Source organism: Podarcis tiliguerta (genome assembly GCF_965153285.1).
Source record: "Podarcis tiliguerta genome assembly, chromosome: 1".
NCBI classification, from domain to species: Eukaryota; Metazoa; Chordata; class Lepidosauria; order Squamata; family Lacertidae; genus Podarcis; species Podarcis tiliguerta.
The window spans coordinates 62,751,480-62,776,860 of NC_139534.1; the positions used below are offsets into that span (position 1 = coordinate 62,751,480).

Below are 25,381 nucleotides of genomic sequence, written 5' to 3' on the forward strand. Positions count from 1 at the left end.
TGCTAATTTATATGTATAGGTGGGAATTTAGACATTGCCAAAATTTGAATAGAAATGCAATCCATTTCACTATAGTGAAGGTAGCTGTAATTGGGTTGACTGCATGCCTAGCCAAGTCTGTGGGTCTGGATACTCTTGAGGGGCAACTTCCAAGGCCCCTGGCTCTCCATTTTAATGGTTATCTTTAAACCACTACTTAAAAGGCACAAGGACATGTCAGGCCAGTAAGTCAGCCCCAACAAAGGCCTGAGCTGTTTGGAAGAAGTGTGATCCGCTGCATGGATTAAAGAGAAGACCATTTTTACAGAAAGCCACCTGAGGCGGAAGAACATTGTAGCCGATTGCTTTATTGATACTGTATTACGAATGAAAAGTACAATAGGTGCATAATCCGGGCAGTTTGACTCTTGCATATTGAGTGCACACAAGTGAAATATTTCAAGATACATCAACACCCATATCCCCCCCCTTCCCCACTCCCTCCCCGCCATATAAAACTTGAGCAGACAATAATACATATGACAAAAAAACAAGAACATTTTTTCTTTTTTAAAAAAAACAACAAATACAATTCTTCCCTTCATTTAGTGCAGAGGCAGCTAGGTCCATCACCAAAAGTCTGAGCCTTTGCAAACAGGCAGGATGAAATGGATGAAGCTCTTTATGGGCCAGTAAGACTGTGGAACCAGTTGGGGGAACCAGACTCCCTCCCTCAAGCGTTGTGGCTTTGCACCAGAGGTTGGAAGAAAACAGACCAGTATGTGTTTCAGCAGTGTTTGTGTGTCCATTTTTAACCCTCCCCCCCCCCCAAAAAAAAACCACCCCAGAACAAAACACTAGTTTGTAAACGACAAATGCCCCAAGAATCAGTTGTGTTACACCGATAAAGGTATTTTTACATCTTAATCCTAGCGGGTTGTGCTCAGACAGGCTTCTACTATGAAAAAAAAATAGCCATCCTTGGTTTGGTTGCTCTTCAGCAGGGGTCCATTTCCACGATTACGCTTGTAGTGGAGGAGCAACCTCACAAAATCAGTTACACTTTTGCTCACTGCAACAGAAGGCTTGAAGACATCAATACCCATCAACCACTCATTCAAACATTACATGCCTTAGTACAGATTCTGTAGGTCTCTTGGGTCAGCAGGTTGTTGAACAGTGTTGTAAGATTAGTAGTTCCCAAGGCACCTGGGTGATTCGAACAACCAACTGAGTGTTCCGTAGGGTGTACTCAACTATCCCAGTACGCGAACACATTTCCTTTGGTTGCATTGCCACTATTTTTGTATAAAGCAGGCAGACCAAGGCCTATGTATGTTTACTCGGAAGGAACCAAAGTATGCACACATAGGAGTGAAGCATTAAAGAGAGTGCATGCAAGCCTGGAAAAAGAAAGCCCAACAGCCAAGATGCTATATAAGTTTTGATCATGTTCGGGGAAAGTCTTGTCCATATAATACCCAGCTCTACTTCCTGTGCACAGTTTAGGCTTGGATCCAATTCAAAGAAATCAATGTGGGAACTCACTCAATAAATATGCCTCTCTAGAGTATACCAAGATTCTAAACTTCCTGGGATTTATTATCCTGGAATTTGGGCCTAACATGTTGACTGATTGGGCCCTGAATTTACATTTGCTTTGCTTTTTGAAAAGTTTTGGCAAGGTATGATAAAAACGCTTAACTTTACCAGGTACTAAGGTAAATGATTACACAAGGTGGAGGGGGAAGAAATCAACTGTGAGGGGGGCAGTGAACCAGCCTGCAAGAAGCAAGTGTTCCAAAGCCAATGTATAAACATACACTTTCCTTCACGAAACATTTACATGTGCCCCTTCACTCAGTGTTGTCTGTTGAGACTCCTTGCCTCCCACCCACAAGTTGACAAGCACTTGAGCATGTATTAACTTTGTGGACATTCCACTGACTTGGACTAATATGCCGGAAGCTCAAAGCATGCAGGTACTTAACTGTTTTGCAGTATCTGGGCTCGCTTTGTTAAGAACTCAGCCCAGACTATATATAAAATTCCCTTTGCTCTTTCCTCACTCTCAAAAAAAAAAGACCATCCCTGTTCCCTCTACCAAAGCATATATAGAAAGCTATAAAGGCAGCTTGATCATCTTTGAGCGACTATTTTACTTGTCACCTTAAAAAAACAAAAATCAAAGGGGGACTTTTGGTAAAGAGCTTCTATGAAAGCTTCTGTGTTGGAAACTTTTTTTTTTTTAAAAAAAAAAACCTCTTTTGTTTTCCCCACTCCACCCCACCCAACCCCAAAACATTTTCATCTGAGCTGTGTATTTCCCCACTCCTTTGTAAATGATTAAGGAGCATATTTTTTGTGGTGTGCAGGGCCATGGAAAACAAAAAAAATCCCCAAATGTTTCATGGCTCAAGATTGCAACAATTTAAAAACTGATAACATTTTTTTTAAAAAAAAAAAAACCTTACGCTTTCTTCAAAAAAAATTCAAGTAATCTTTATGTTCTTTAAATGTAGATATATAGATATAAGGCAAAGCAGGTACAGCACTGATAAGATGTTCCCCTTTTTCTATGCAATTTATATATGTGGCATTGCTTTTATGGTTCTAGATAAGCCAAGTGATTGACTATAGAACATTTGATTATTATTTTTTTATACCACCTTCTTCATACCTCTCCAATTAAGCCTTGAGTTTAGAGCAGATAATTGGGTTTTAAAGGTTCCAGTCCTTGATGCATCAACTCTCTCCTGTCCCTCAGGTCCTATGAGGCAGTGAAGAACAACCTTTCCTTCAAATTTGTTAGGTTACCTCCTTTTCCTCTGGAGTTTTTGTACTAACCCCCTCCCCCCCAAAACTTCTTCCTCACTCTAGCAGGGAAAGGGGAAACTTGGTGCTTTAAGTGGTTGTTATTGCTGTCATTATGGGATGGCGCAAGAGAGCCTTCAGAAGAATTGCACCTTCCCCTTTTGACAGGGAAGAAGGAAGCAGAAGCAGAAGCAAGATAAGGAGATGGCCAATTGTTTTGAGCCATTTCTCCTAATAAGGCTCGATTGGGCAACAACAAATCTACGTTCTTGCCAAACCTGATAGATGCGAAGAGTCGCTTTCCAGAAAAATGGCATTGCGTCAGAGAGAAGATGGCAGAGGTGGCCAGAAAATTGATTTAAAACACCTTGGTAGGAGGATGGTGACTCTCAGGCTGCAAAAGCCAAAAACGAGTACTCTATGTACAATGACTGCTTCCATGGAACAGAATCAGGTAACTCACAAAGCACATGCATATGCCTTTGCACTTGGCATGCTCTGGGTATCAGGGAATGAGTGAAGGACTTAAGAAAAAAATATTTTGATCTAAAATGCATATAGATGTATTATTGTGTTTCTGCATGTGCATGCATTTTGTGTATATGAGTGAAAGGCAATTAGCTCATATGGTCATGACCAAGCTATATTTCAGAAGAGAAAAAAAAAAAAAGAACACACTTATCACACTTTCCTAAAACGAAAAGCTAAAAAATTTCAAGTTCAGTATTCGAGATCTTGTCCTTCCCACCCCACCCTCTTCTAATTTTCTGGGTTCTTTTTCCCCTTTTCCAACTTACATTAGCACCATAACAACATTTAAACATTACAATCCCTCTTCAGTTACTACATACACACATACACACACACACACACACAAAAATGGTCCCATTAAAAATAGTGCTTTTTCTGCCAAAAAAAGTTATATATAATATATATCTCATATAATTCAACTAAATCTGTGGCAAATGTGCAATGCAGACGCCTCCTCCATTAAAGTGAACTTAACGTTCACACACTCTCACTTCATCGGTGATTTTTAAAGGTGCAAGTACATTTGGAATTGTGTAATTTTAAAAAAGGTAGTGGGCCTCATCATTTCTTCTCTGGCTTTTAAAACATGGAAAAAAATGAAGAAGTCTCAAACACATACTGTAGACTTGTGATTTCCAAAGGAAAAAAACTAGTGGGGTGAAAATGAGGCCAACATTTTAAACCTTCAGATATTCCACTCCAACCCCCCACCCCAACTTCACTTTTATTGTCAATACAGACATAAACTGGGCTTCTTTCAATATCATTGTTTTCTCTTTCTCTGTCTTCATTGGTTGGTAAATTGACAGGCAGTGGCCCAATATTAAATAGTTCAAGTGCCTTAACTGTCCCTTTTAAGTAAAGGCTGAGAATACTGGGTAGGAAAGGAACAAGAACCAGCAAACAAAAAATACTTAAAAGACAATGCCACAGAAATGTTGTTGCTGCCACCGCCAACGTTGTAATCCTGTTTCTCTTTCTATGTCAGTTGTTTGGTGTTAATGGTGCCCCTTGTGGTTACTCCTTGGTGTGAAAGGGCATTTGCCCTCACCCCTCCACCTTGGTTTGGGAGAGAGAAAAGGGTGAGGCCAGGCCTAGGAAATAAAAAATAAAGAGTCCATTTTGGAAATTGTTCGTCACAGTTCACTTCTGGCTGCCCAATGTTTCTGAGGTGGTGGTTTGCACAACAAGAGGCTTCTGGGTAGGCAGGACAATCAAGGGGCGATGGATCTTTGACTCCTCAGACTCTTGCAGTCCTTCAGTTTGCCATCGATACCGACGGGCCCGGTGGATGTTGGGAATCCCTCTCTGAAGGCGCTGTGAACTTTTCTTCTGCCATATGTCGTATTTTGAGTACCTGGCATGAGAGGGCTTTTGAAAGGGATCCTTGAAGGAAAGCAAGAGGGGGAGAAATGGAAGTGGAACATCAGTATGCTGCAACAATGAAATAGAGATATCCGCAGTTTGAATTCACCATAAAATGTCACCCCACTCAATAGCAGCTACAGTCATACCTTGGTTCTCAAACAGAATGCGTTCCGCGGGTCCCTCCAACTCCCGGAACTGTTTAAAAACCAAGGCACAGCTTCCGATTGGATGCAGGAGCGTCCTGCAGCCAAATGGAAGCCGCACCAGATGCTCAGCTTCCGAAAATCGTTCGAAAACCGAACACTCACTTCCGGTTTTTCATCGTTTGGGAGCTGAAACGTACAAGTTCCATGTTGTTCAGCAACCAAGGTATGACTGTACTGGTACCCACTGGGCCAAAAAGACCTGGCAACCTTTGGAAGAGAGTGTGAGTGGCTGACACAGTGGCACCCTGAACAGGAGAACTCCACATTCGGAAGGCTGCTCAGTAGCATTTCTCCCATAACCTATCAACAAGCGCTCACTGACAGTAAAAATCCTGTGCATATTTAGAAAAAAGGCCCTGCTATCTTTATGGTGTATATAAAGTAGGAGCAATGATACACACATTTGCTTGATATTGCTTTTCTTTCCCACCCCCAGCAATTTCTCGATCTGCTTGTGTGTAAGACATTATCTGCACCTCAAGCAGAGATAAAACTGTTTTGCTGTAACTGCAAAAGCAGCAGATGCTAAAGATACGGGTTCCTGGTTGTCCAATGCTAAAATGCCTCCTGTTACTCAGATAGCATCTCCACTTACCTTGTTCAGTGCTGGTAAGGCTACAAGAGAAGATGACGAGAGGTCACGCTCCGATTTGACAGATTTTGCGCAGTAAGTTTCCAAAAGGTTAAGATCGCAGCTCCGGAAACAGCACTCCTCTACTATGCCACGGTTGAGCCTTCCTCTGTTTCTGCCCACAGGCCTACCTGTAATAGCAGAAATGCCACCTTAAAGTTAGAAAACAAATTAAGAGCATTTATTTATTTGCACATGGCACATTTTTAAAAAGCAACCCTAACCTTGAAAAGACAGCAGCAAATCCACCACTACATCCAAAGATCTGGCAGTTCATGCCAGCCAAGGCAGAAGGTGTAAATGGTTGGTGTTTGTTTTTGTTACACCAGGTTCAAGCTGGCATGGCTATGGGGCTTAGGGAACAGGGCTTTGGACACAGCAGTTCAAAAGCCACTGGTGTTCTTCCTCCAGTCATCCCGTTCTGGCACTTTCTACTGCCTACTACCAATGAGAACCCCCAGTAGTAGCTTCGCATCAAGCTGGGCAAAGCTGTGGACTCTGCCACAAAGACAGCCCCCTCCATTGGTAGCACTCCTCTCCACTGACAGAGGCTGGCAGAGAGGTAGCTATACACCATCCTGTCCCTTCTCCCGTCATCAGCATGGGGTGCGTGTTGTGCCCTTGGTTAGTGAACACAGAAAGGGAGGGAAAGGGGACCAGGGTGCTAATCTTTTGTTGTTGGTGTGCTTTAAGACTGGCCTCACCCAAGTAGTTCACAAAAATATTTATTTATGAACCACTTTGTAGCCTAAGGCCATCAGGGCCAGAGCAGTGTACAAAATAATGTTACAGACAATCCCACCTTTTATAGCAAAGTATTGGCATGCCATAAAAGTGTGGGAAGCTGCAACTTCAACTCTGCAATGGCTGCTCATCAAGAACTCACTGAACCTCTTTTTGCCGCCTGCCAGAGATAAAGATGACGACGACAACAACAACAACAATAGCAACAACAGTAGCCAAATATCAGAGTGGCCAGACTCCTGAAGCTTTAACAGCTGCACAGAAGAGTGAAATTTCTTCTTCTACCCAACTATTAACTGTAGGAGCCCCAGGGCTAGCCCAAGGCATTTTTGCCCCTGAGGTGAAGCACAAAATGCCCCCTCCCTACTAAGAAAGAAGGAGTGAGTAAAGATCTACATCAGGATCTCCTGCCCCTGTGGATTCTGCCGTCTGAGGCAGTGGCGTCACCTTGCCTCATGGGCGAGATAGTCCTGAGGGAAAAAAACCCTTTCCGTGCTTGTCTCTGTGTACACATTCCCTTTAATTCTGCAGCCAGTGCGCTCACTCTGCTGGTTTGTGAAGCTGTGTACATATGACACCAGCCACATCTGTCCTGTAATTTCTTGAGAAATACTGCATTTTGATGTGTTTTCCTCCAAACCAGCTTCAATTGGATTTGAAAACAGAAACCAATGGAAGACATTCGTGCCCATTCTCTGCTCATTCATGTGGACAGAGAGCAGGTGATTTGGAAACACATTCCACCATACTGATGTGTAGACGATGTGCCAATGTGATTTGAAACACAGCAAGGGAAAATGACCTAGCTGGAATTTTGGCTGCTAATGGATACGCAACTTTCAGCATTCCAGGAAACAAGATCCTTTCATTTTAATGTACAGTACGTTGCATCAACATGCTAGAGTTAAGTGTCTCTTTGCTGTCCTGACTCATGCTCAATTCTGTGTCCACTGTTCTGCAGCTCAAAATATAATGTGCATCATGGCATTTCATGAGAAATTCTAGTATGCTTTCTATTACGGGTGTTTGTTTCTGTCTTCCTGGCCTGAAATGAATTAACTTTTCTATATCTGTCATCTGCTATTTTCTCTTTCATGGTTACTGCCAAATATTTCCTAGGATAGGCCACATTATCCAATTATCCTGTTAAATAATTGGACAGGGATTTGACTGTCCAAAATTCAGTATATCCTTCCATTCAATGCAAGACTCCCACCCCCACCCCAATAAAAGGTGGGGGGGGAAGCGAGCAAGGATATTCTATATCAAAACTATTTCTGCACACCATGAATGAAAGCAATGCACTTCTAGTGGGGGGAAAACAAATAGCGCTGGTTAGTTTGAGCATTCATTCCAGAATGCAGTCATGTATACACACTGTCAGGCGGTGAGTTTCCCAACAGCTTAGTCTGTGATGCAAGAGTCACATGCAGACAACTGAGATTTTGCTGCTAACTAGAGAAGATGAAACAAAGCAAGTCTATAACACGAGCACACAGTAATAAAAGTACTTGGGCAATCATATATACAACTCTCAGGTGTCCAAAGCACACTTGCACCAGTCCATCCATCCTCACAGCTGCCTGTAAGGTAGGCCAGCATTGTCACCCCCACATTGCTGACTGCTTGAGGCTGAGAGAACTCCTCCTTTAAAGCTGCCTTGCTGCCAAAATGAGATCTGACCCTGGGCAGTTTCTGCTCCACAGCTTAGGCACTAACCCACCCTGCCAGCTCGCATCAGAGAGTAGGTGGCTGTCTTCCTTTAAATTGTCCCTTCTCCTTTCAGTTGACTCGCCTTCATTATGAAGGCTGCTTTTCTTATTGGAGAGGTGTTACTGGGGCCCCATAAAGAAGGAGGTCCCCCAGCCAGAGATCACTCAGGCTCAAGCTGGCTGACTTTCAGCAGGAAGCTATATTTGGGCCCCTTTGGTCCATTCACTGTCATGCAATCTTTTGAGCTTCCTCTCAGGAAAAGACCCAGGAGGTCACATTCAACAGCACATACAGCCTCTGCATCCTGCACCCACATAGCAGCAGGCGACAGACACGGACACAGTGGCTAGACACTAATTTGCTGAAGAATCAGAGTCCCCCTTGCCTTCTTGGGGTTTTCGTTTGCCCCCACTTCCCCCCCCCCCATCAGGAATTGCAACTAGCCTATGTTGTGTTTGCAATGTTGTTTGGGATTGTATTGCAAATGCACATGTGCGTACCAAGGAAGAAGTGTCTTGTGTATGTGCCTGCATATAGGGACTTATGTGCCACACTTCCGAGTAATTGTAAGATCCAGCAAAACCTGTGCCCGCTTTCCTCGCACGCCCCCTAACCACCACTTCTGGCTGATCAATCAAGCACCAAGTCAAGCGGAAGAAGACTTTGGGTGTAAACAATCCTCTCTTCCCCTGTCAAAGGAATGTGGGCACCAACAAGTGGTCCTTTGTCAGATGGCTGGGCAGCAGCAGCCATTGTTCCAAACCCCTCCCCCAAAATAGCTTCTCTCCCCCCCTCCCTATTTTTCCTAGTATTATTCTGCAGGACGCAGAGACAGAGAGAGAGAGAGAGAGAGAGAGAGAGAGAGAGAGAGAGAGAGAATGTGCTTTGTCAGCATAAGTGGCTGGAAAGAGCTAAATTCTTATCAGCTGTTGGAAAGGAAGAAACAGGAGCTGTTGTTTACAGAAATCAGACGCCTCTTCTGTCCTAGTCCATGAAGGAAGATTCAGGTCTCTCTTACCAATTTCTGAGAGGGATTTAATTTTTTGGGTGGGAGTGGAGAGGAATCCCCTCAGAGCTAAAATGTTTATTCCAAGTACCAGCCACTGTTCCACACGCCACACTAGGCTCCTTATCTGGGAAAGGTGGGATATAATCAAACATACATACATACATACATACATACATACATACATACATACATACACTCTTTAAATGCTGATCAGTGTTCTGGATTTTGTGTCTATGGTTGGTGTTGGTATATGGAAGCAACAAGAGCTGTTCCGTCTGCAGCATCTCCCTTCATACATTTTTGCAGCAGTTTAAGTGACTAGTTTTGCAAACATTGTGCAAAACAAATACTAATTAGGCTTCTTGTGGAGTATCTGCTTCCTAGCCCTACCCAGAGAGTATTTTTAGCTCTCTAGCCCCTCTCTCCAGCGCCGCCACCAGCATCCCCACCCCCACTAAGAAAGAAATGGTACTTAAAACATCTGAGAGCCAAACTCTCTTAGGACTCAGTGCAAGCCTGACTTCAATAGGACTATGATGAATTGCCTCAGCTGGGCTCCTGACCTTTGGGGCCTTCGGACATAGTGGTAGATTAAAGAGCCTAAAAAGCAACTTCCCTTCTAAAAATGTTTTCAGAGGAGACTTCAGACCACCTACTACAACATGGGAAGTAGGGGAAGGACATCTTTTGATGCCAGACAGGACAATGAGCCGTGCAGCATTCTTACTATACAGACTCTGGTAGATACTATGCTTCCTGTCTAGGTTATGGCAGCAAACACAGGCAGGTCTTTCTGTGCTGAAGTGCTTCAAGTTACCCTCTGTTCTCCTACTGCAGCAGAACACTTGGACCTCACTGACGAGCACTCTGTAATTTTCTGTATCCTTGACCACCTCCCCCCACCTTGCCAAAAAGCTTGTCATTTCTATGATGATAACTCTAGAATGAATTATACCCAGTTATTAAGTCAGGGATCCATGTCCTGGAACCCAGATTCAGTTCCAAGAGTTCCGTCTTGGGAACATATGAAGCAACTGGAGAATGCTTCTGGTTGTGTGCTGAGCATGCTTCCCTCACTGATTTGCAACCAGAAAGCAACATCACATCTAGGCTTAAAAGGCAAGGTGTCCCAATCAAAATGGGTGGGCTTGTAGGCAAGCTTTGAGCTCAGTCATTGATCTTTTAAAATGTCAACCACTAGCTCCAATCCATGCACTTCTAAAATGCAATGCAATGCGCACACGCGCACACACATATATAATGAAGCCATGTGGGCTAAGAGTGGCTAGTGCGTGAAAAGGGCTCTATGCGCAGACTGATGTACCAATACACCATGGGGGGGCACCCTCATTGTTTCCAATATCATTTTCATCATTCCCAGTGCACCATGAATACAAGAATGGCACAAAAGCATAGAGGTGCAGAAGAATGCAACGCAACCGGATTCCCACATAGCAACACATTTTTTAAATCTTCTGTGTGACTAAGAAACAAAATGCTTTACAGTGGCCAGTTTCTCATCAATCACAAATGATCTCACGTGGTGGTTGCAAGGGTGAATGACATAAGCAGCTCAACACATTGGTGCTCTGAGAGACAAACCAACCTATACTGAAGGAACACTTGCACAGACCCCATCATCTTGTGTGCTGGAGGGACTTGTCCTTGGGCAAGAAAACTCCTTGCTCGCTAAAGATTTCTCATTGGGAAATTAAGTGATGGTTTCAAAAGTACTGTTTCAGGGATGGTATTGATATTATTGGATTGTATGTGGCTACCCATCAATGTAAGTTTCTGGTGGTAGTGGGCACTCTTTGCAGGGTAAAGAGTCCAACTTTGGCCGAATTCAAGGCAAAACTCTTCTGAAACCAGGTAAGCTGTGCTTTTGCTCAAATACAGCTCTGACTCAAAATGGTACAGGGATCTAATCTCAGATAACCCCCAGTCCCATTTTAGGTTAAGCAGTTTAGCTGCAGCATCCATGGGATTAGACTTCATGTCTCACAGAACTTCTGCCTCTCCAGTCAACAGCAAAGCAATAAAGCAGGGCATCACCGCCGACAGCACTGCTGGGGTAAACAATGGGTGGGGATGGAATTGCTTCTCATTTCTTATTTATTTTATTGGATTTATATACCACCTTCCTGAAAAGACATCTAAGGGCATTTACACAACTTTAAAACACTAAAAAATATATGATGTAAAATGTAGAGTGACTCCAGAGACAGATTTAAAGGAGCTCAACCGGCTCAGTTGCACTGGGCACAGAGCCTCAATGGTGCCACCATTATGATGCTGAATGGAAGGTGAGAAGCGCAGGGTGTGTGAATTTGAGACCCCAAAGTCCGCCAGTGGTGACTCTCAGTTCCACCAGGAGCCCATTGTCTGTGTGCTCCCTGGCTTGATCTCCCTGGCTTCTGCCTTCCCTCAGGACACATAGGTCTTCAGCAAACAAGGGAAGGAAGGGCCTTTTACAGACCCATGAGCTGTAAGAGGAAAATGAGTGCAGGAGAGCTAGAGAACTGATAGCACAGTCCTGCACACATCTATTCAAAAGTAAGTCCCACCAACTTTAATGAGGCTTCGTCCCAGGTCAGTGGGCAAAGGATTTCAACTTTTACGTTTTATTCACACACACATACCAGTTATGAGGGAAAGACTTGTAGCTTACATGTGATGAATACAGGTTCGTTCGTGTCACATTGCCCAGTAATAGGAAGATAGCACTGGCCTACCTTATAGGGCTTCTTTTGAGATGGTATTTCATGTATATGTTTTCAAAACTTGAAATACACCACATAAAAACAACATCAACAAAGGCCGTGCATAAAGAATATACTTACTGAAGTAAAAACCTCGGTCTCCACAGACAAACTGCAGCGTGTCCACCAGCTCTCCCCCACAGAGGGTTTCAGGAGCACCATATGCAGAAACAGAATCCACTGTGTAGGCCAGGAAGGTGAGGGCAAGCAGCAGTATCCTCCTGGAGGTGCACATCTTCTGCACCTAAGAGACACATGTTCAAAGACATTAAGAATGGCTACAGAACGGTTCCTTCTATATTATCCAAACAGCTCTGAAATGTTGAAAACGGAATACAGTAGCAAAATAAGTGTGTGTGTGTGTTTGTTTGGTCTTTTTTATTCTGAAAACCAAAGCAATCCCAACAAAGCATAGGTAATTAATATTGTATAATCTATATTAGTATTAACTCTGCAATCCATACTATATCATTTGCCTGAGGCTTTTCCCACCATACCTTTCCCAAAATTGAGTTCTTCAAGTGCAAAGGAAGAAATGACACCTTGCCTTGCTTTGAGAGTTAATTAATTTTGAGCTCAGGTCCTGAGCATCAAATTGCCACAAGTGACTTTCCAACGAGATAATGGCCTCCCCGATTGTCAGCTAAAAAGCAACACCTCTATATTGAACAGAGAGGTAGCCTAGAGAGAGATCTCTTGGTGGGAAAGGGAATGCCTCCCTCAGCTCTTGCAGTTCTCTCTGGATAGCCTATCAGGAGTCAAATGTAACAGACAAGATTGACAATGGGGATGAAGAGACACACGCCAATGATAGGGCAATACACAAGCAGCTCACATTACAAATACCATAAACAGGGATGGGGAACCTGCAGTTCTCCAGATGTTGCTAGAATACTGACTCCCATCAGCCCAGCCACCAGGGTGATGGGAGTTGGAGTCCAACATCTGGCCACAGGTTCCACATTCCTGCCATAAAACATACGTTGAAGAAACCAACATAACAAAGCTCACTGCAGCCACTTCAGTTCACCTTGTAAAAACTGAAGCCAGGCGATGAACAGTTGTTTCACTGAAGGACTCAAGGCAGGGCCCCCAAGTCCAGATACAAGGCAGGCCCCATCTCCACTATATATTTAAAGCAGTATCATATCAGTTTAACAGTTATGGCTCCCCCTCCCCCAAAAAAATATCCTGGGGTGTGTAGTTTGTTAAGGGTGCAGCGAGTTGTTAGGAGACCCCGATTTCCCTCATAGAGCTACCATTTCCAGAGTACCCTGGAAAGAGGGGAGCTCTGTGAGGGGAATAGGGATCTTCCATCAACTCTCAGCACCCTTAACAATCTACAGTCGTACCTTGGTTGCCAAACATCTTGGAACTCATATGTTTCGGCTCCCGAAAGATTGAAAACCGGAAGTGAGTGTTCCAGTTTTCAAGCGATTTTCGGAAGCGGAACATCCGGTGTGACTGTTTCAAGTGGCATGATACTGCTTTCAATGTATAGTTCAGATGGGGCCCTGGCTAGGACAGAAGTGCTACCTGCATTTCCAAACAAGAGAGAGTGTAAAAGCTTATCAGGGTCTAGACCCTGTGGTGGAGGTACACCATACTATAAACATTTGGCTTCCCCTCCCCAAAAAAGACCACAAGTTTCCATGCCAAAAATAAAGGTACATATATATATATATATATATATATATATATATATATATATATAATTGGTGCCATATAATGACTTTAGAGTCTTCTGGAGAGATATACAGATATAAACAATAACAATATACAGTGGTATCTCGCAAGACGAATGCCTGGGAAGACGAAAAACTCGCAAGACGAAAGAGCTTTTCGTTTTCTGAGTTGCTTCGCAAGACAGATTTCCCTATGGGCTTGCTTTGCAAGACGAAACATCTTGCGCCCTTTTTTTAAAACCGCCAATGCATTCCTATGGGAAACTGTCAATACACAGCGGTGCTTCGCAAGACGAAAAAATTCACAAGACGAAAAAACTCGCAGAACGAATTAATTTCGTCTTGCGAGGCACCACTGTATTGCACCATATCAATAAAATACAAGTATATAATAGCACAAAACAATCATATTACAATAATAACTGCACCAATCAAATGTGTTATGAATATCATGATTCACCAAGCATGTGTCAACTGATAAAAGTCTTTAGTGGCATACAAGTAAAGAGGGACATCTCTTTACTTTTGAGCAGGACCTCTAAAGTGTGTAATTATATTTGTGGCGTGCTGCAAAAAGTTATTTTGTACAGTTATTTAAAAAAATGAAACAATCTTGCTCTTTTAAAGTACAGCAACACCTGGTAGAAACCAATTCAACAACCAATTCAAACAATACTTGGCCATCTATAACAACACGTTGCTCCTCCTGTTCAGTGAAATCAGGGCACCTTCTTTGTCAATCATAAATTTCAAAAGTGGGTATTTTGACCTATCAAATATAGCTCCCCTAATTGCTAGACTGTTGCTCTAGACAACTTTAAACCAGACTTAACACTGCCTTCAGAGACAGCATTGCTGTTCTTTGGAAAGTCTAGCTAACGTATGGTCATCATTCACAACAGCACAAGGCAGACAGGGTGACCTTTCGTAGAGTTGGAATGAATCCCACCAGTGATCTAGTTCAATCTATTCCTGGCTTAGCCCCAAGCTTTCTAATGTGACCCTAGACAGAGTCCAAGGCCGGCTTTCTATCCATTGATCCATACCACCTATCCTGGATTACCAACTTTCTAGTAACTTACAGTCTACTCAGTCCCCAGTGGAGGAGTCCCACAATGCAGATGCAGGGAAATAATTGCTGTACCAGGCAGGAGCAACACAGTGATGGCCCAAAGGTAGTTTGGTATATTATTTCAAAACAGTTTGATTTGGTCTTGGATCAAGTGCTGTTTCATAAGATTCACCTTGGAATTAAAAATCTTAAAATGCTTTCTCCTTTAGACCCAGAATAATGATCTTAATAAATTGGTGTGTGCGTCAACTTGTAGGTCATGAAATCTATTAATGAAAGCAGTGTCTGTCCAAAGTATTTTAGGATCACACAACTAAGCTCTTGAGGGATAAATATATTTGTGATTATTTCGGTACAGTATGTTAACCTTTGCAGCTCCCCTATTTTGCCTCCAATATAGTCTGGAAGCAGCACAATGAAATGTTTAATGTGTGCATGCTACCAACATCTTCTGCCTCTGTTAATGGTTAACACTGCACTGAGTCGAGTCTAAACCAACACCACCTATCAGTTTACAACACATGGTGATTTGATTTTCCTTCATTATTAGAGAGCTGCTGTGATTTGGCATGCAGTGCTGCATGCAAGCATCTGTGTGGCTAAGTGGCCTCTCTAAGTGATTTTTGTAAACAGAGAGAGGCTCAGCTTGCTCAAAGCAATTGGTCCAAATCAATGGTATAGATTTAGCCTGTCCTATATTAATTCTGGAAGGTGCAAGTATCGCAGACTATCCAGGCTTCTAAACAAAGAAATAACCACAACAACCAGTAACAAGGTGTTTGCAATGCACTATTTTAGCGTTTTGCTATATTCGCCCATATTACAGGTATGATTACTGTTATTCCCTCCCCCTTCTAGGGATTCAGTATTTCTTAAAGAAAATAAAGGAGATATTGTTGCAAATAGAGATCTGTGAGCAGGATCTCTTGTGTTGTGATTGTAGCTGGAATAGGGGAAGGATGTTAACTGTGCTGCCAGGGAAGAGAGGGCTTAGGTCTCCGTGCCATTTTCCTGGTTAAGAACAAACCATTGCCCCCAATGTGCATCACAGGGCAAAACATATGGGTACCTGTAAGTGCAGCCATCACCAAGGACAGGATTTAGCTTTTGGAGTACCATGTTGCCTGTCCAACTGTCCACGGGAACATGCCAGAAGTTGAAATCCTGAGTGTGGTGGTGGATGCCACAGGTGGGAAGCCAACAAGTGACTTGGTGAACTGCCCAAAACTCAGAGGCTAAGTAGAGGCAGAAATTCTGCCACGTGGTCCCAAACGTCCCAGTGAGCTACCTGTGCTCCCTAGCCCTACCTACGCTGCATCAGATGAAGCAAAAGTCCCGCCAGCCTACCTGGGCTCATCTTGTAGGCCGCATGTGTAGGCCGCAGTCCTGTGTTCCGTTTGCTAAGGAGGCTTAAGGACAGCCAAAAATCCCAGCTCCAAATTAACTTCTGCCTCATGTTGTTAGTTTAACCACCTTGTCATTGACCCTGGTCACAGTTAGTCGCCCACAAGTGGTTGCTTAATTCTGACAAACTGGCTAAACAAGTGTGTGTGTGTTATTTGGGGGGTGGGAAGGCATCTCTGCAGACATACATTGTAACCAAGCACACACTGCAGCCTAGTCTATTGACCAATAGACTATTAGCCAATCCCACAGAGTGCTTCTTTCAAGCCTAACTTGGGAGAAGGAAAGACCCTGTGGGCACCAGAGAAGACCTCTGGGCTCACCTGCAGGCACCACTCTGGCCATCCCCGCTCTATCCCTCCACACTATGTGGGCATTGCAACGACAGGAGGTATGTCATGTGGCTCTTCAAATGGCATGGCATGTCAGCAATGCAGACACCCCCACTCATAACAATATCTTGGCAAAACTCAGCAATATCGGCATAGAAAAATGCAAGTGGGGAGATGCAAACCCAAATGAAGCAACTATTTCACCCCCACTTCCTCACTTCTCACTACATATTCTGTCTGCTAGCTTATTATCTCCACCTTTCTCTTGAAGTGGAAGTCAATGGTACTTTTAAGTGAGCAGCCAGAGAACTCTTCCATGGTTCTAGGTATCCAACTTTCCACTCTGTCCTTTGATCCCGTCATTAAACTATTCTCTCCTGCCCAAGCCACAGCCCAGGAGCTAATGCAGGCACCTTGAGAGGAGGAAGCAACTGTTCTGTCATCAGCAGCAGTAATTTCAGATAATGTTCAGACTGAAATTAGAATGGCTTCCCCTCACCACAGAACTGATCCATTTTCCATTCGAATAGAATTCCCTCTTCCTCACAATAGCTGCTTCCCTTCCTCCCCTTGGGCCAAAAGTAAACAAGCTGCACTTACATTATTCTCTTGCTGGTGGTTTCTGTTAGGAGAGCCATTTCTGAAGCATCCTGAAATAAACACTGCGCAAAAGGGGAGTATGGTACTTGTACTGTAACCTAAGCCAGCACCAAAATGGACGCCCTGCATGATCCCATCCTGTGATCTCTCCTCCCACAATTAAATGCTGCGCTTTTCAGATACAACTCAGCAATGTTCACCTTGGGCAGATTTCCTACCCTTCCCCCCCCCCCTTCCCTTCTTCACCACCAGAGGCCAATGTAATAGGAGACCAGGCTGAGAACAGCAAGGGAGCAAAAAAACACCCTTGTTTACAGGGTGCTGAACTCCCTGCTCTTTCCCATCCCTAGATGAATCTTCTGCAAACAACCTTGCATCTTTGTGTTTACTCCACAGGAGTCCAGAGACAATGGGGCAGCAGAGATAACAAGGGCTTAGTAGCAGGCTTAAGAGCCAGTGCTGCCATGTGGCCTGCTTGCTGCCAAGCTCTCCTGCTCCTCCCAGCAACAACATGTGGACACTGTGACTTTCTACAAGTTGCTGGGACTCCATCGTCCATCAGTACCAGCCAGAATGGCCAACGATTAGGGATGCTGGGTGATGTAGTTTAGCAACATCTGACACCAGGTTATTCACCCCTGCCCCTAAGCACTCAGGCCAGAGCCCACACTCCACTCCCTTGGAGCAGGTTGGAATCAGGGTAAGCACCTTGGTAAGGGTTCAGCATCAAAGACGAGTGGCCACAGCTTGTCAAGTGCCTCAGTTAGATATTTCCAACCTTGTGGATTTGTCTCAAGTGGATACACAGGAAAGCCATCAGGTCTGGGCTGATGAAAGGTGGAAATAAGCACAGTTAAGTTCCCTCCTGTGTGCCTGAGGCCACCTTGAAATAGAGGGCTGACTCTAAGGAAGGGCACGGGGAGAGAGCAGCACAGGCCACATGAGAACATTCCTCAGTAGTACCTGGATCTCAGAGCAGGTTAATGGTTCTACATGCCAAGTAATTCCTATACAATTCACAGTGCAAACCAATACCAGTCCACTCAGAAATAAAGCCCATTAGGTTCCATGGGTCTTATTCCCAACAAAGTGGGTACAGCACCTATATTACTAGCTGTGCATGCCAAAATAACACATCCCTTTGCTTTAACCAAAACAAAGTGGAGCAAAGGGGGCCTGGTTGCGTCAAGATTGGTAACACTGTAATACATTCATTTCATTTTAAAATGTAGCAACTGCTCATAAAAGCCGCAACTTTTTTTTTTTTTACAGTTATAATTCAGATATATTCAAGAGCTGACTTGCTGAATCTTGCATTTGAAATTGTCCCCCACAATTGAATTCCACCCCGCTGTTAAGATTATACTGCCCGTGTATATTAAGGGGCCTACTTAATGTCATGGGCCAGAGAGTGAGTTGTGCCAATTTCCTATAAAGCCATTGGTGGGAGGGTTTAAAAATCACAGGATAAGCTGGTGGGAAGAGGATGCTTCAATTATCAGCTGTTTTTTTCTCCTGGTAGAGGTTCTTCCAGGTTCAGCTGGGAGGAAATGGAAGAAGCTTCTTTTTTGGGGAGGGAGAACGATTCTCTAGCTTCCCATTGTATGCCTACAGGTGTTTCTCCACCTTTTTAGAGAACAGCAATGGCACCCTGCTCCTGTCACATTGACCTGCTACAGTTACATCTAGTTGCCCCTTAACTCTTGTACTTGTATGATCTTAATTGGCTAGGTGCACACAGGAACTTCAACAAAATGTTGTCGTGCAAGCTGTTCCTGTTTGGATTTCCAACCCTTCAATTCCAGTTCCCTTATAATTTATCTATTTATTTTAAATTCTGATTTAGCTACAAAAGGAATAGCACTTGAATAACTGAATTCCCCATTGTGGGTGGGGGTGTCTCTCTCTCTCTCTCTCTCTCTCTCTCTCTCTCTCTCTCTGTGTGTGTGTGTGTGTGTGTGTGTACACACTGCCAGTACAGGAAAGAACCTTTCCATGTGTCACAATAAAAAAGGCAGCTTTGAAACAGAAGTTCATTAGCATGGCAACGATAAAAATAAAAGGCAAGAGGCACAGAGGTGTTAACTTTTATTATGTATCCCTGGATTTCAGTATGTTGGAGTGTGATGTGATAAAGCTCCACAGCAAAGCCACATACCCCAAAAGCATAATATCAGAAATTAGAGGTCTAATTTATGTCTGCTGCTTCCACTGGACACTTCTCCTCTAGCTTACACGTAGCTGTTTTCCTTGTCACCAGCATCCCAAGTCATAATAGCCTCCAGGCAAGCTGGCATGGATATTATGGTGGTTTCAGGTCATAAATGCCAGGTCCTTTCAGGTCACAGATGCCATAAATTATCAATGCAGGCATATGTGTATACCTATCAGAAGAGGCAGCCCTCCTCCTTTCTCACACAGAAGGGAAAGCCGCTTCTGAGATGGTGCCTGGAGTGACATGTGTGCAGCCTCTAGGCTTCAAAGTCTAAAACTAAGAAAAGAGCTAGCAACTGTTTAATTCCTATGCAAATTATATAGTTTGAAACCAGGCAGAAGCTCATTTTGGCATTAAGCAGCATATAAACTAATAAATCAACATCATCAAAATAAAACGAGTAAAGAGGTCATGCTGTTAACTGACCAACATTTCTCCAAGTGACAGCTCTACTAGGAAGGTCTGTGGACTGATTTGCAAGGCTGCTTTAAGTTGGCTTCACCTGAGATGACTTAAGGGTGGGAGACAGAGGGCCACCTGTCATGGATGCTTTAGTTGAGATTCCTGCATTGCATGGGGTTGGGCTAGATGACCCTTGGGGTCCCTTCCAACTCTACAATTAGAAGATTCTATGATTCTGTGAACTGTGGCCCTCCACCTGTTGCCCTTGAGCCTCAGCCATCAGGACCAAATGGTCAGGGTTGAGGTCCAGCAACAGCAAGCAGGCCACAAGGCACCTCCCATTCCTGATAGAAGTCCTATCTGAAGGGCCTTCAAAATGCCATTTTTAAAAAAGGTGAAAACAGGTTGTGCTGGAAGAACACAGATTATTATTTTTGCTTTCAGATGTGGAAAGTGTTGGGGGTTGGCTCTCCCTGCACCAACACAAGCTACATATACGTTTTCATTCAATTATATATAACTCGGTCCTCCCTTGCAACCTCTCTCACACATACACCTGCAGAACCAAAGCAAACTTCAGCCACCTGAGTCTGATGAAAATGAGTTGTATTCATAGAATCTTGGAATTGTAGAGTTGGAAGGGATCCCAAGGGTCATCTAGTCCAACCCCTTGCAATGCAGGAATCTCAGCTAAATGGAAGGATACTCCAAGTAGTTCCACTGAAATTAATGGGCAGGTCTGACTTGAGTCCATTTGTAGTCTCATTAAACTGAGGTCACATCCAAAACATGCCTCTGAAGTTCTTTGGTTTTCCACCAAAGAATCCCAGAAACTCTAGTTTGTTAAGGGTGCTAAGAACTGTAGCTCTGGGGGGAGGGGTACCCTACAGTTCCCAGGATTCTTGGGGAGAAGCCATGAGTTTTAAATGTATGGCATGGATGCGACCTTAGTTGGACACAACCAGTCTTCAGTGCATCTCTTCAGGTGGTCCTTTGCTTTAAGACAAGATAGGGGGGAAGGGGACTCAGCTAGCAGAAAGCTCCCCCTTCAGCCTCCTGTGTCACAAAGGAACATCATATTCAGGCACCAAGCTTCAATCTGTGTACATTTACCACTGAAATAAGTGTATTGCTTGAACTTTGGTATTCAGCCTGGGGGGGGGGGGGGGAGAGATTTAGTACATTAAATAAAAACAGGAACAATCTTTCTAAAGGCATCTGGCAGGAGACAGGAAAAGGGAGATTTAAAAGTCAGTCTTCACCCAGGTGACTGATCAGTTTCAGTTGCTCAGGTTAACAACTTTCTTTATTTCCCCCCTTTCCTTTTCTGCATTTGCTTCCAAAACCTGAAGTCAATAAGAAAGGGGGGGGGGATACGTCTCTCCCTTGCAAGCAAAGTCCATGGTGAGCTGGAGTCGACTGGCACGCAATTTGCCCCCAAACAGATTTCAAATTGGCTCTGTTTCCTGGCAATTCGTAGCTAACTCTCCCAAAGCCCTGCAAGAAGACAAAATTCCCGCCTGTTGAAAGCTTCTTGTTTCACAGCCTCCTCCTCCTCCTCCTCACTTTACTCCTTGACGAAGCAGACTCTTGCCGAGAAAACGTCTTGGCACAATAAGGCAGCCAGTCTAAAAGCCGCCACAGCACAGAATTTCAAGATAGTAACAGCAAGTTAAAGCACACAAGTCACCCCCCCTCCGCCCCTACTCCCCGCAGGCAATGCCTCTGTTGTACCCATTCCACAGACAGCTTAAGAAAATATTTGCACCATAAAAGATGAGTGCTTTTTGGCTGCCTGAGACGGCACTGTAAACTCCCCTTGATCTCCCTTGAGCTGCTGTAGATCACTCAACAGGTCAGAAAGAACTATTCTAGTAACAGCCTTCTGTGCAAACCACAGGTAAACAGCTTTTCACTTTAAAGAAAGTTGCGGAGAAGATGTCTCTTTCTGCAAGAAGCTACGTTGCATGGTTCCCCAATAAAGATCTGGATATTAGCAAAGGGAAGCCCTTTTCCCTCACACACCCCTCAACTCAACTGTCTCCCCTCGAGACAGTATTTTGTGCCGTGGCTGGCTAAAATCTCTTGGGGTAAAAAGAAAAAACCCGAAACCTGAACAACTGTTGACAAACACTAGTGGTGCTGAAGTGGAGGCATGAGTTGTAAACAGTCGTCTACAGTAGGGCAGAGTGAAGCACCAGCCGCAGGGTTTGAAGCATCGCTCTCTTCTCTCCCTACGACTATCTCAGCTAAAACCACCAATGCAAACCTTCCCCCGCCCACTCCTCCTTCCTCCTTCCCTTCTTTTTAAACACTCAGCATTCTAAGCCACAGATTAGGAACCCTGTCAGCGTACTCCTGGCTGAAAGCGGTTCAGACACATCTGCTGGTACAGTTATGTTGAAAACTACAGTTTCCTCAGGTCACCCAAATCCCTCCAGCTCAGCAGAGTGCTAAAACCTTTCCAAGTTTCTCAAAAACAATTACTTCTGGGGAAAGCAGTTGGAAGAAAAGAAAAGGAAAAGGAGAGGGAATAACAACAAGAATAATCTATACAAAGTAGAAGGCCATGTGCCAGCAGTTAACTCTCGGTCAGTTTTGGGCTTTATTTTCCAGTTTTCTCCCCACCCCCCTCCTTCTCAGTGTTTTCATCCCTCAGAGACCTAACATGCTGTAGTTTTGTTTTTAAGAAGTGAATTTAACTGCCAGGACTAAGGAACTGTGTGTTCTTCATACAAAATGCACAAATCTTCAAACACCCCCTCCCCACTTCTAAGCAGCTTGAGAAAAGCAGGCAATAATTTTGTAATAATAATACCAGTAATAATAATAGCACGACTTAGTGTTCCGTCCAGCAAACAAGTACATGACCTTACATGTCCCTGTGCACAGAATAGCAATCCAGATCTCCAAATCACATGTAGGAGGACTTACGCCTAACTTCATCTAGACACTTCTCCACAGGCAAAATACAAAGGGCACCTTCGGTACTCCACCCAAAAGGTCCACATACAACCTGAGGACTACCGGCTATTTCATTTCAAAGCACCATAAATGCAATTAAGACCTTTGGCATACAAAAATGTCCCTAGGTTGCTTTTTAAAAAATAACAACAGTAATAACAATGACAAAGGGCAGAAAACGAGGCGCACAGCTTTTGCAAAACAATTTCTGGCCAGCAGCAACACCTCCATTCATAAAAGTGACGAAGGAGTGGAGGGTTGCCTCCAGTCTCCTTTGACAGATCTAACTCTCCGTTGTGTATTGTGCAGCCCGCGCCTTCAAGTGAGATTTACCAGCCCCTTCCCCGTGAAATTGCCTCCCGTTTCATCGCTCTGGGTATTAACAGTCCTGCAGCCCCCAGCCCCTACAGCGCAGGAATGTTCCCGGAGCTGGACGCTTGCAAAAACTGGAAGAGTGCAAACCTTTGCAAGGAGTCCAAAACAGGGGACTCTGACCCATCCCTCGGGGTCCCTCTAGCGTCACCAGGCCAATATTGCAGAACGGGGGTCTTAGGGGGTTTGTTTTTCTTGACTGCTCCGCTAACCCGAAGTCCGCCCACCGAAAGTTGTGTGTGTTTGTGCGGTATGGTTGGTTTTTTTAAAAAAGTATGCAAACTCTCGCTCCGTGCAGCCGGTCCCCTTTGCAGCGCGAACTTTCTGCAAAATGCTTGCACAGCCGTTGCGAGAAGGGGAAAACCGCCTCACAGGGGGGGGGGGGGGAGAAAAAAAAAGGTGTGCAAGGCGGCGGGGCGGGGAGACGGACCGCACAACTCCGAGGCAGAGTGCGCAAAGTTGTGGGTGGCCAAAGGAGCCCAGGACTTGGAAAAGTGCTCGCGTCCCTCTCGGGAGCCGAGCGCAGAAACTTTTGTGCTTCTTCTCCAAGACGGGCTCCCCATCCCCGGCCGGACTCCAGCTATTGGCTTCTATTTTTCTGCAATCGATGTGTCCTTCGGTGAACTCGAGAGCCCACGGAGCGACGGGAGAGAGCGAGAGAAAGAGACGGAGCGCGCAAAAATAAAATAAAAAAGAGCATCCCAGGGGGGAAAAAACCGCACGAATGTGGCAGCTTTGCTCTCGGGGAGAGCTGCTATTCCGAGATGCTGCTGCTGCTCTGCCCTCCGCGCCCTGCACCCTTCCCGCTCGCTGCCCTCCGTCCGCCCGGTTGCTTTGCAAACGGGAGATAAGTCCCGGCTGGTTTGCTTTTCCCCTTACCTTTGAACTGCCACAGCTGCTGCTGCTGCCGCCGCCGCTCTCAACTTCTTGCGTGCAGATTTGGAACAAGGCTGGGTGGCTGTAGCATTCATCCATGTGGTTCCTCTGCTCTCTTGACATCGTGAGGCTGCTTTGCTGGGTTCTCTGGCTGTATTTGGTATAGCAAGTCCCTTTTTTGAAAGAGAAATCTCTGTCTGTCTGCATATATTTAAGAGGTTTCCTTTCCCTCACCGCCACCACCTCTCTCTGTCTCTCTTTCTCTGTCTGCCTGTCTGTCTTTGCTGCCTCTTTGCGTGGGTCTGGTTTCCAGAGGCAGCGCTGGTGGGGCTTCCCAGTAGCAGCTAGAGCCTCAATTAACTGCTCCACAGCTGAGGAGACAGACTGAGAGCGCTCACTGTCCCTTCTTTTATACACCCATCCAATGGGCATGCTCAAACTTCCAGCCATCAAGGTAGCAGCCAATAAAATCGCAGAGGTTATCTAACCCCTCTCATTCGCCCCCCTCCTTTCTTAACCTCCTCCCTTTTAATTTTTTTAAGCTCTCCTGAGACTCCCATTTGGAAGACAAAAAAAAAAAGTTCCAATAGTATGGTTGGGGGCTCTTACTTCATGGAGAGCATTCCTCGTCCTCCCCCCTCACAGGAAAGAGGGGGAAATGTGGAGGGTGGGTTTGCTTGCATGCATGCAGGCTATATAGCTATATATTTCTTTGGTGAACTAAATAAATGCTATTGGGATTGAGAGATGTCAGCACCTTCAGGCTACCCAATGTTTAACAATGATTTGCCTTTCATCTCACTGATTGAATTAATCCTTCTTTTTTAATGTAATCAAAGCTCAGGTCAAGGAAAGATCTCTGCAGTCATGCTCCAGGCACACTGATCTTGTTAATCAATGACTATTGCTCACCTATCGCTTCTTGTTTATCAGTGGCTATTGCCCACCTAAATTGTTATATGTAAGTGCAACTAAAGAAAGGCCCTGCCAACTTGCTCTGGGGAAGGGAGATCAACCCAAAAGCTCCTGACCTCAAGATCTTACTCCAACTTACTGTCCTAGGAAGAGTGGGTGCAATGTGGAGGGGATCTACTTCGCCCAAGTGCACCTCAATTTCTATAGGAGAAAAGGCAGACCCAAGAGGAGATCTTGGCCACTGCCACACCCACCCACCAACTTCTCAATCCCCTACAAGAGGCTCTCAAGGTGTTTCCTCTATGGGAGATGTCCCAGGGTGCTTGCCAGTTTCTTAGTATGTTTACTCAGCCCCACACTATCCCTGTCTAAAGTTGTAACAGCCTTCATGTGGATTTAACAGAAGCAAGGTAGACGCCGTTTCAGATGGATTCTTAGTCAGCATAGCAGAAAGCCGTAAAGGAACGGAAAAAACAAAACAAACACCAGTCTCCCACAATCCAATAAGGGAGCCCTTGGGAAAAAGACCTGCCCTCTTGTCCTCTAGTGGTGATCTGTTGTAGCCCCACAGAACCTGGGAAGGGCAGCTTAGTTATAAATTGTTTCTATGGGCCGTATCCAACTTAAAAACTTTTGTTTTTTTAAAAGGTGCTGTTAATTATGAATGGGTTTTTCTCCTTGAAATTGACAGTTCAGTTTTCTTTTGATCAATTGTCTTATTTTCCCATAAAAATCTAAACAATGGAGTCAGTGTTAAACCGATAAGCTTTTGTCATTTTTTATGAAA

At 44.5% G+C, this 25,381-nt stretch overlaps 1 protein-coding gene across 1 annotated transcript; it reads right to left on the reverse strand.

Annotated features, from left to right (window-relative positions):
• Positions 1–327: 327 nt before the first annotated feature.
• On the reverse strand, positions 328–24,080 carry IGF2 (insulin like growth factor 2). Its single transcript, XM_083425750.1, has 4 exons — positions 23,683–24,080; positions 11,839–12,001; positions 5,494–5,660; positions 328–4,710 (listed from the first exon to the last, which is right to left on the reverse strand). Exons 1-4 carry the CDS (start codon positions 23,884–23,886, stop codon positions 4,468–4,470), a joined length of 777 nt encoding a protein of 258 aa, XP_083281876.1. The 5' UTR covers positions 23,887–24,080; the 3' UTR covers positions 328–4,467.
• Positions 24,081–25,381: the final 1,301 nt, after the last annotated feature.

Excerpts from the sequence above, each read along its gene's own strand:
- IGF2 (XM_083425750.1), bottom strand. The coding sequence starts at position 23,886 with ATGCAGACAGACAGAGATTTCTCTTTCAAAAAAGGGACTTGCTATACC. Across the intron at positions 5,661-11,838 it reads AGACCGAGGTTTTTACTTCA|GTAGGCCTGTGGGCAGAAAC; the intron begins GTAAGTATATTC and ends CTGCTATTACAG. Across the intron at positions 4,711-5,493 it reads CCTTACCAGCACTGAACAAG|GATCCCTTTCAAAAGCCCTC; the intron begins GTAAGTGGAGAT and ends CTTTCCTTCAAG.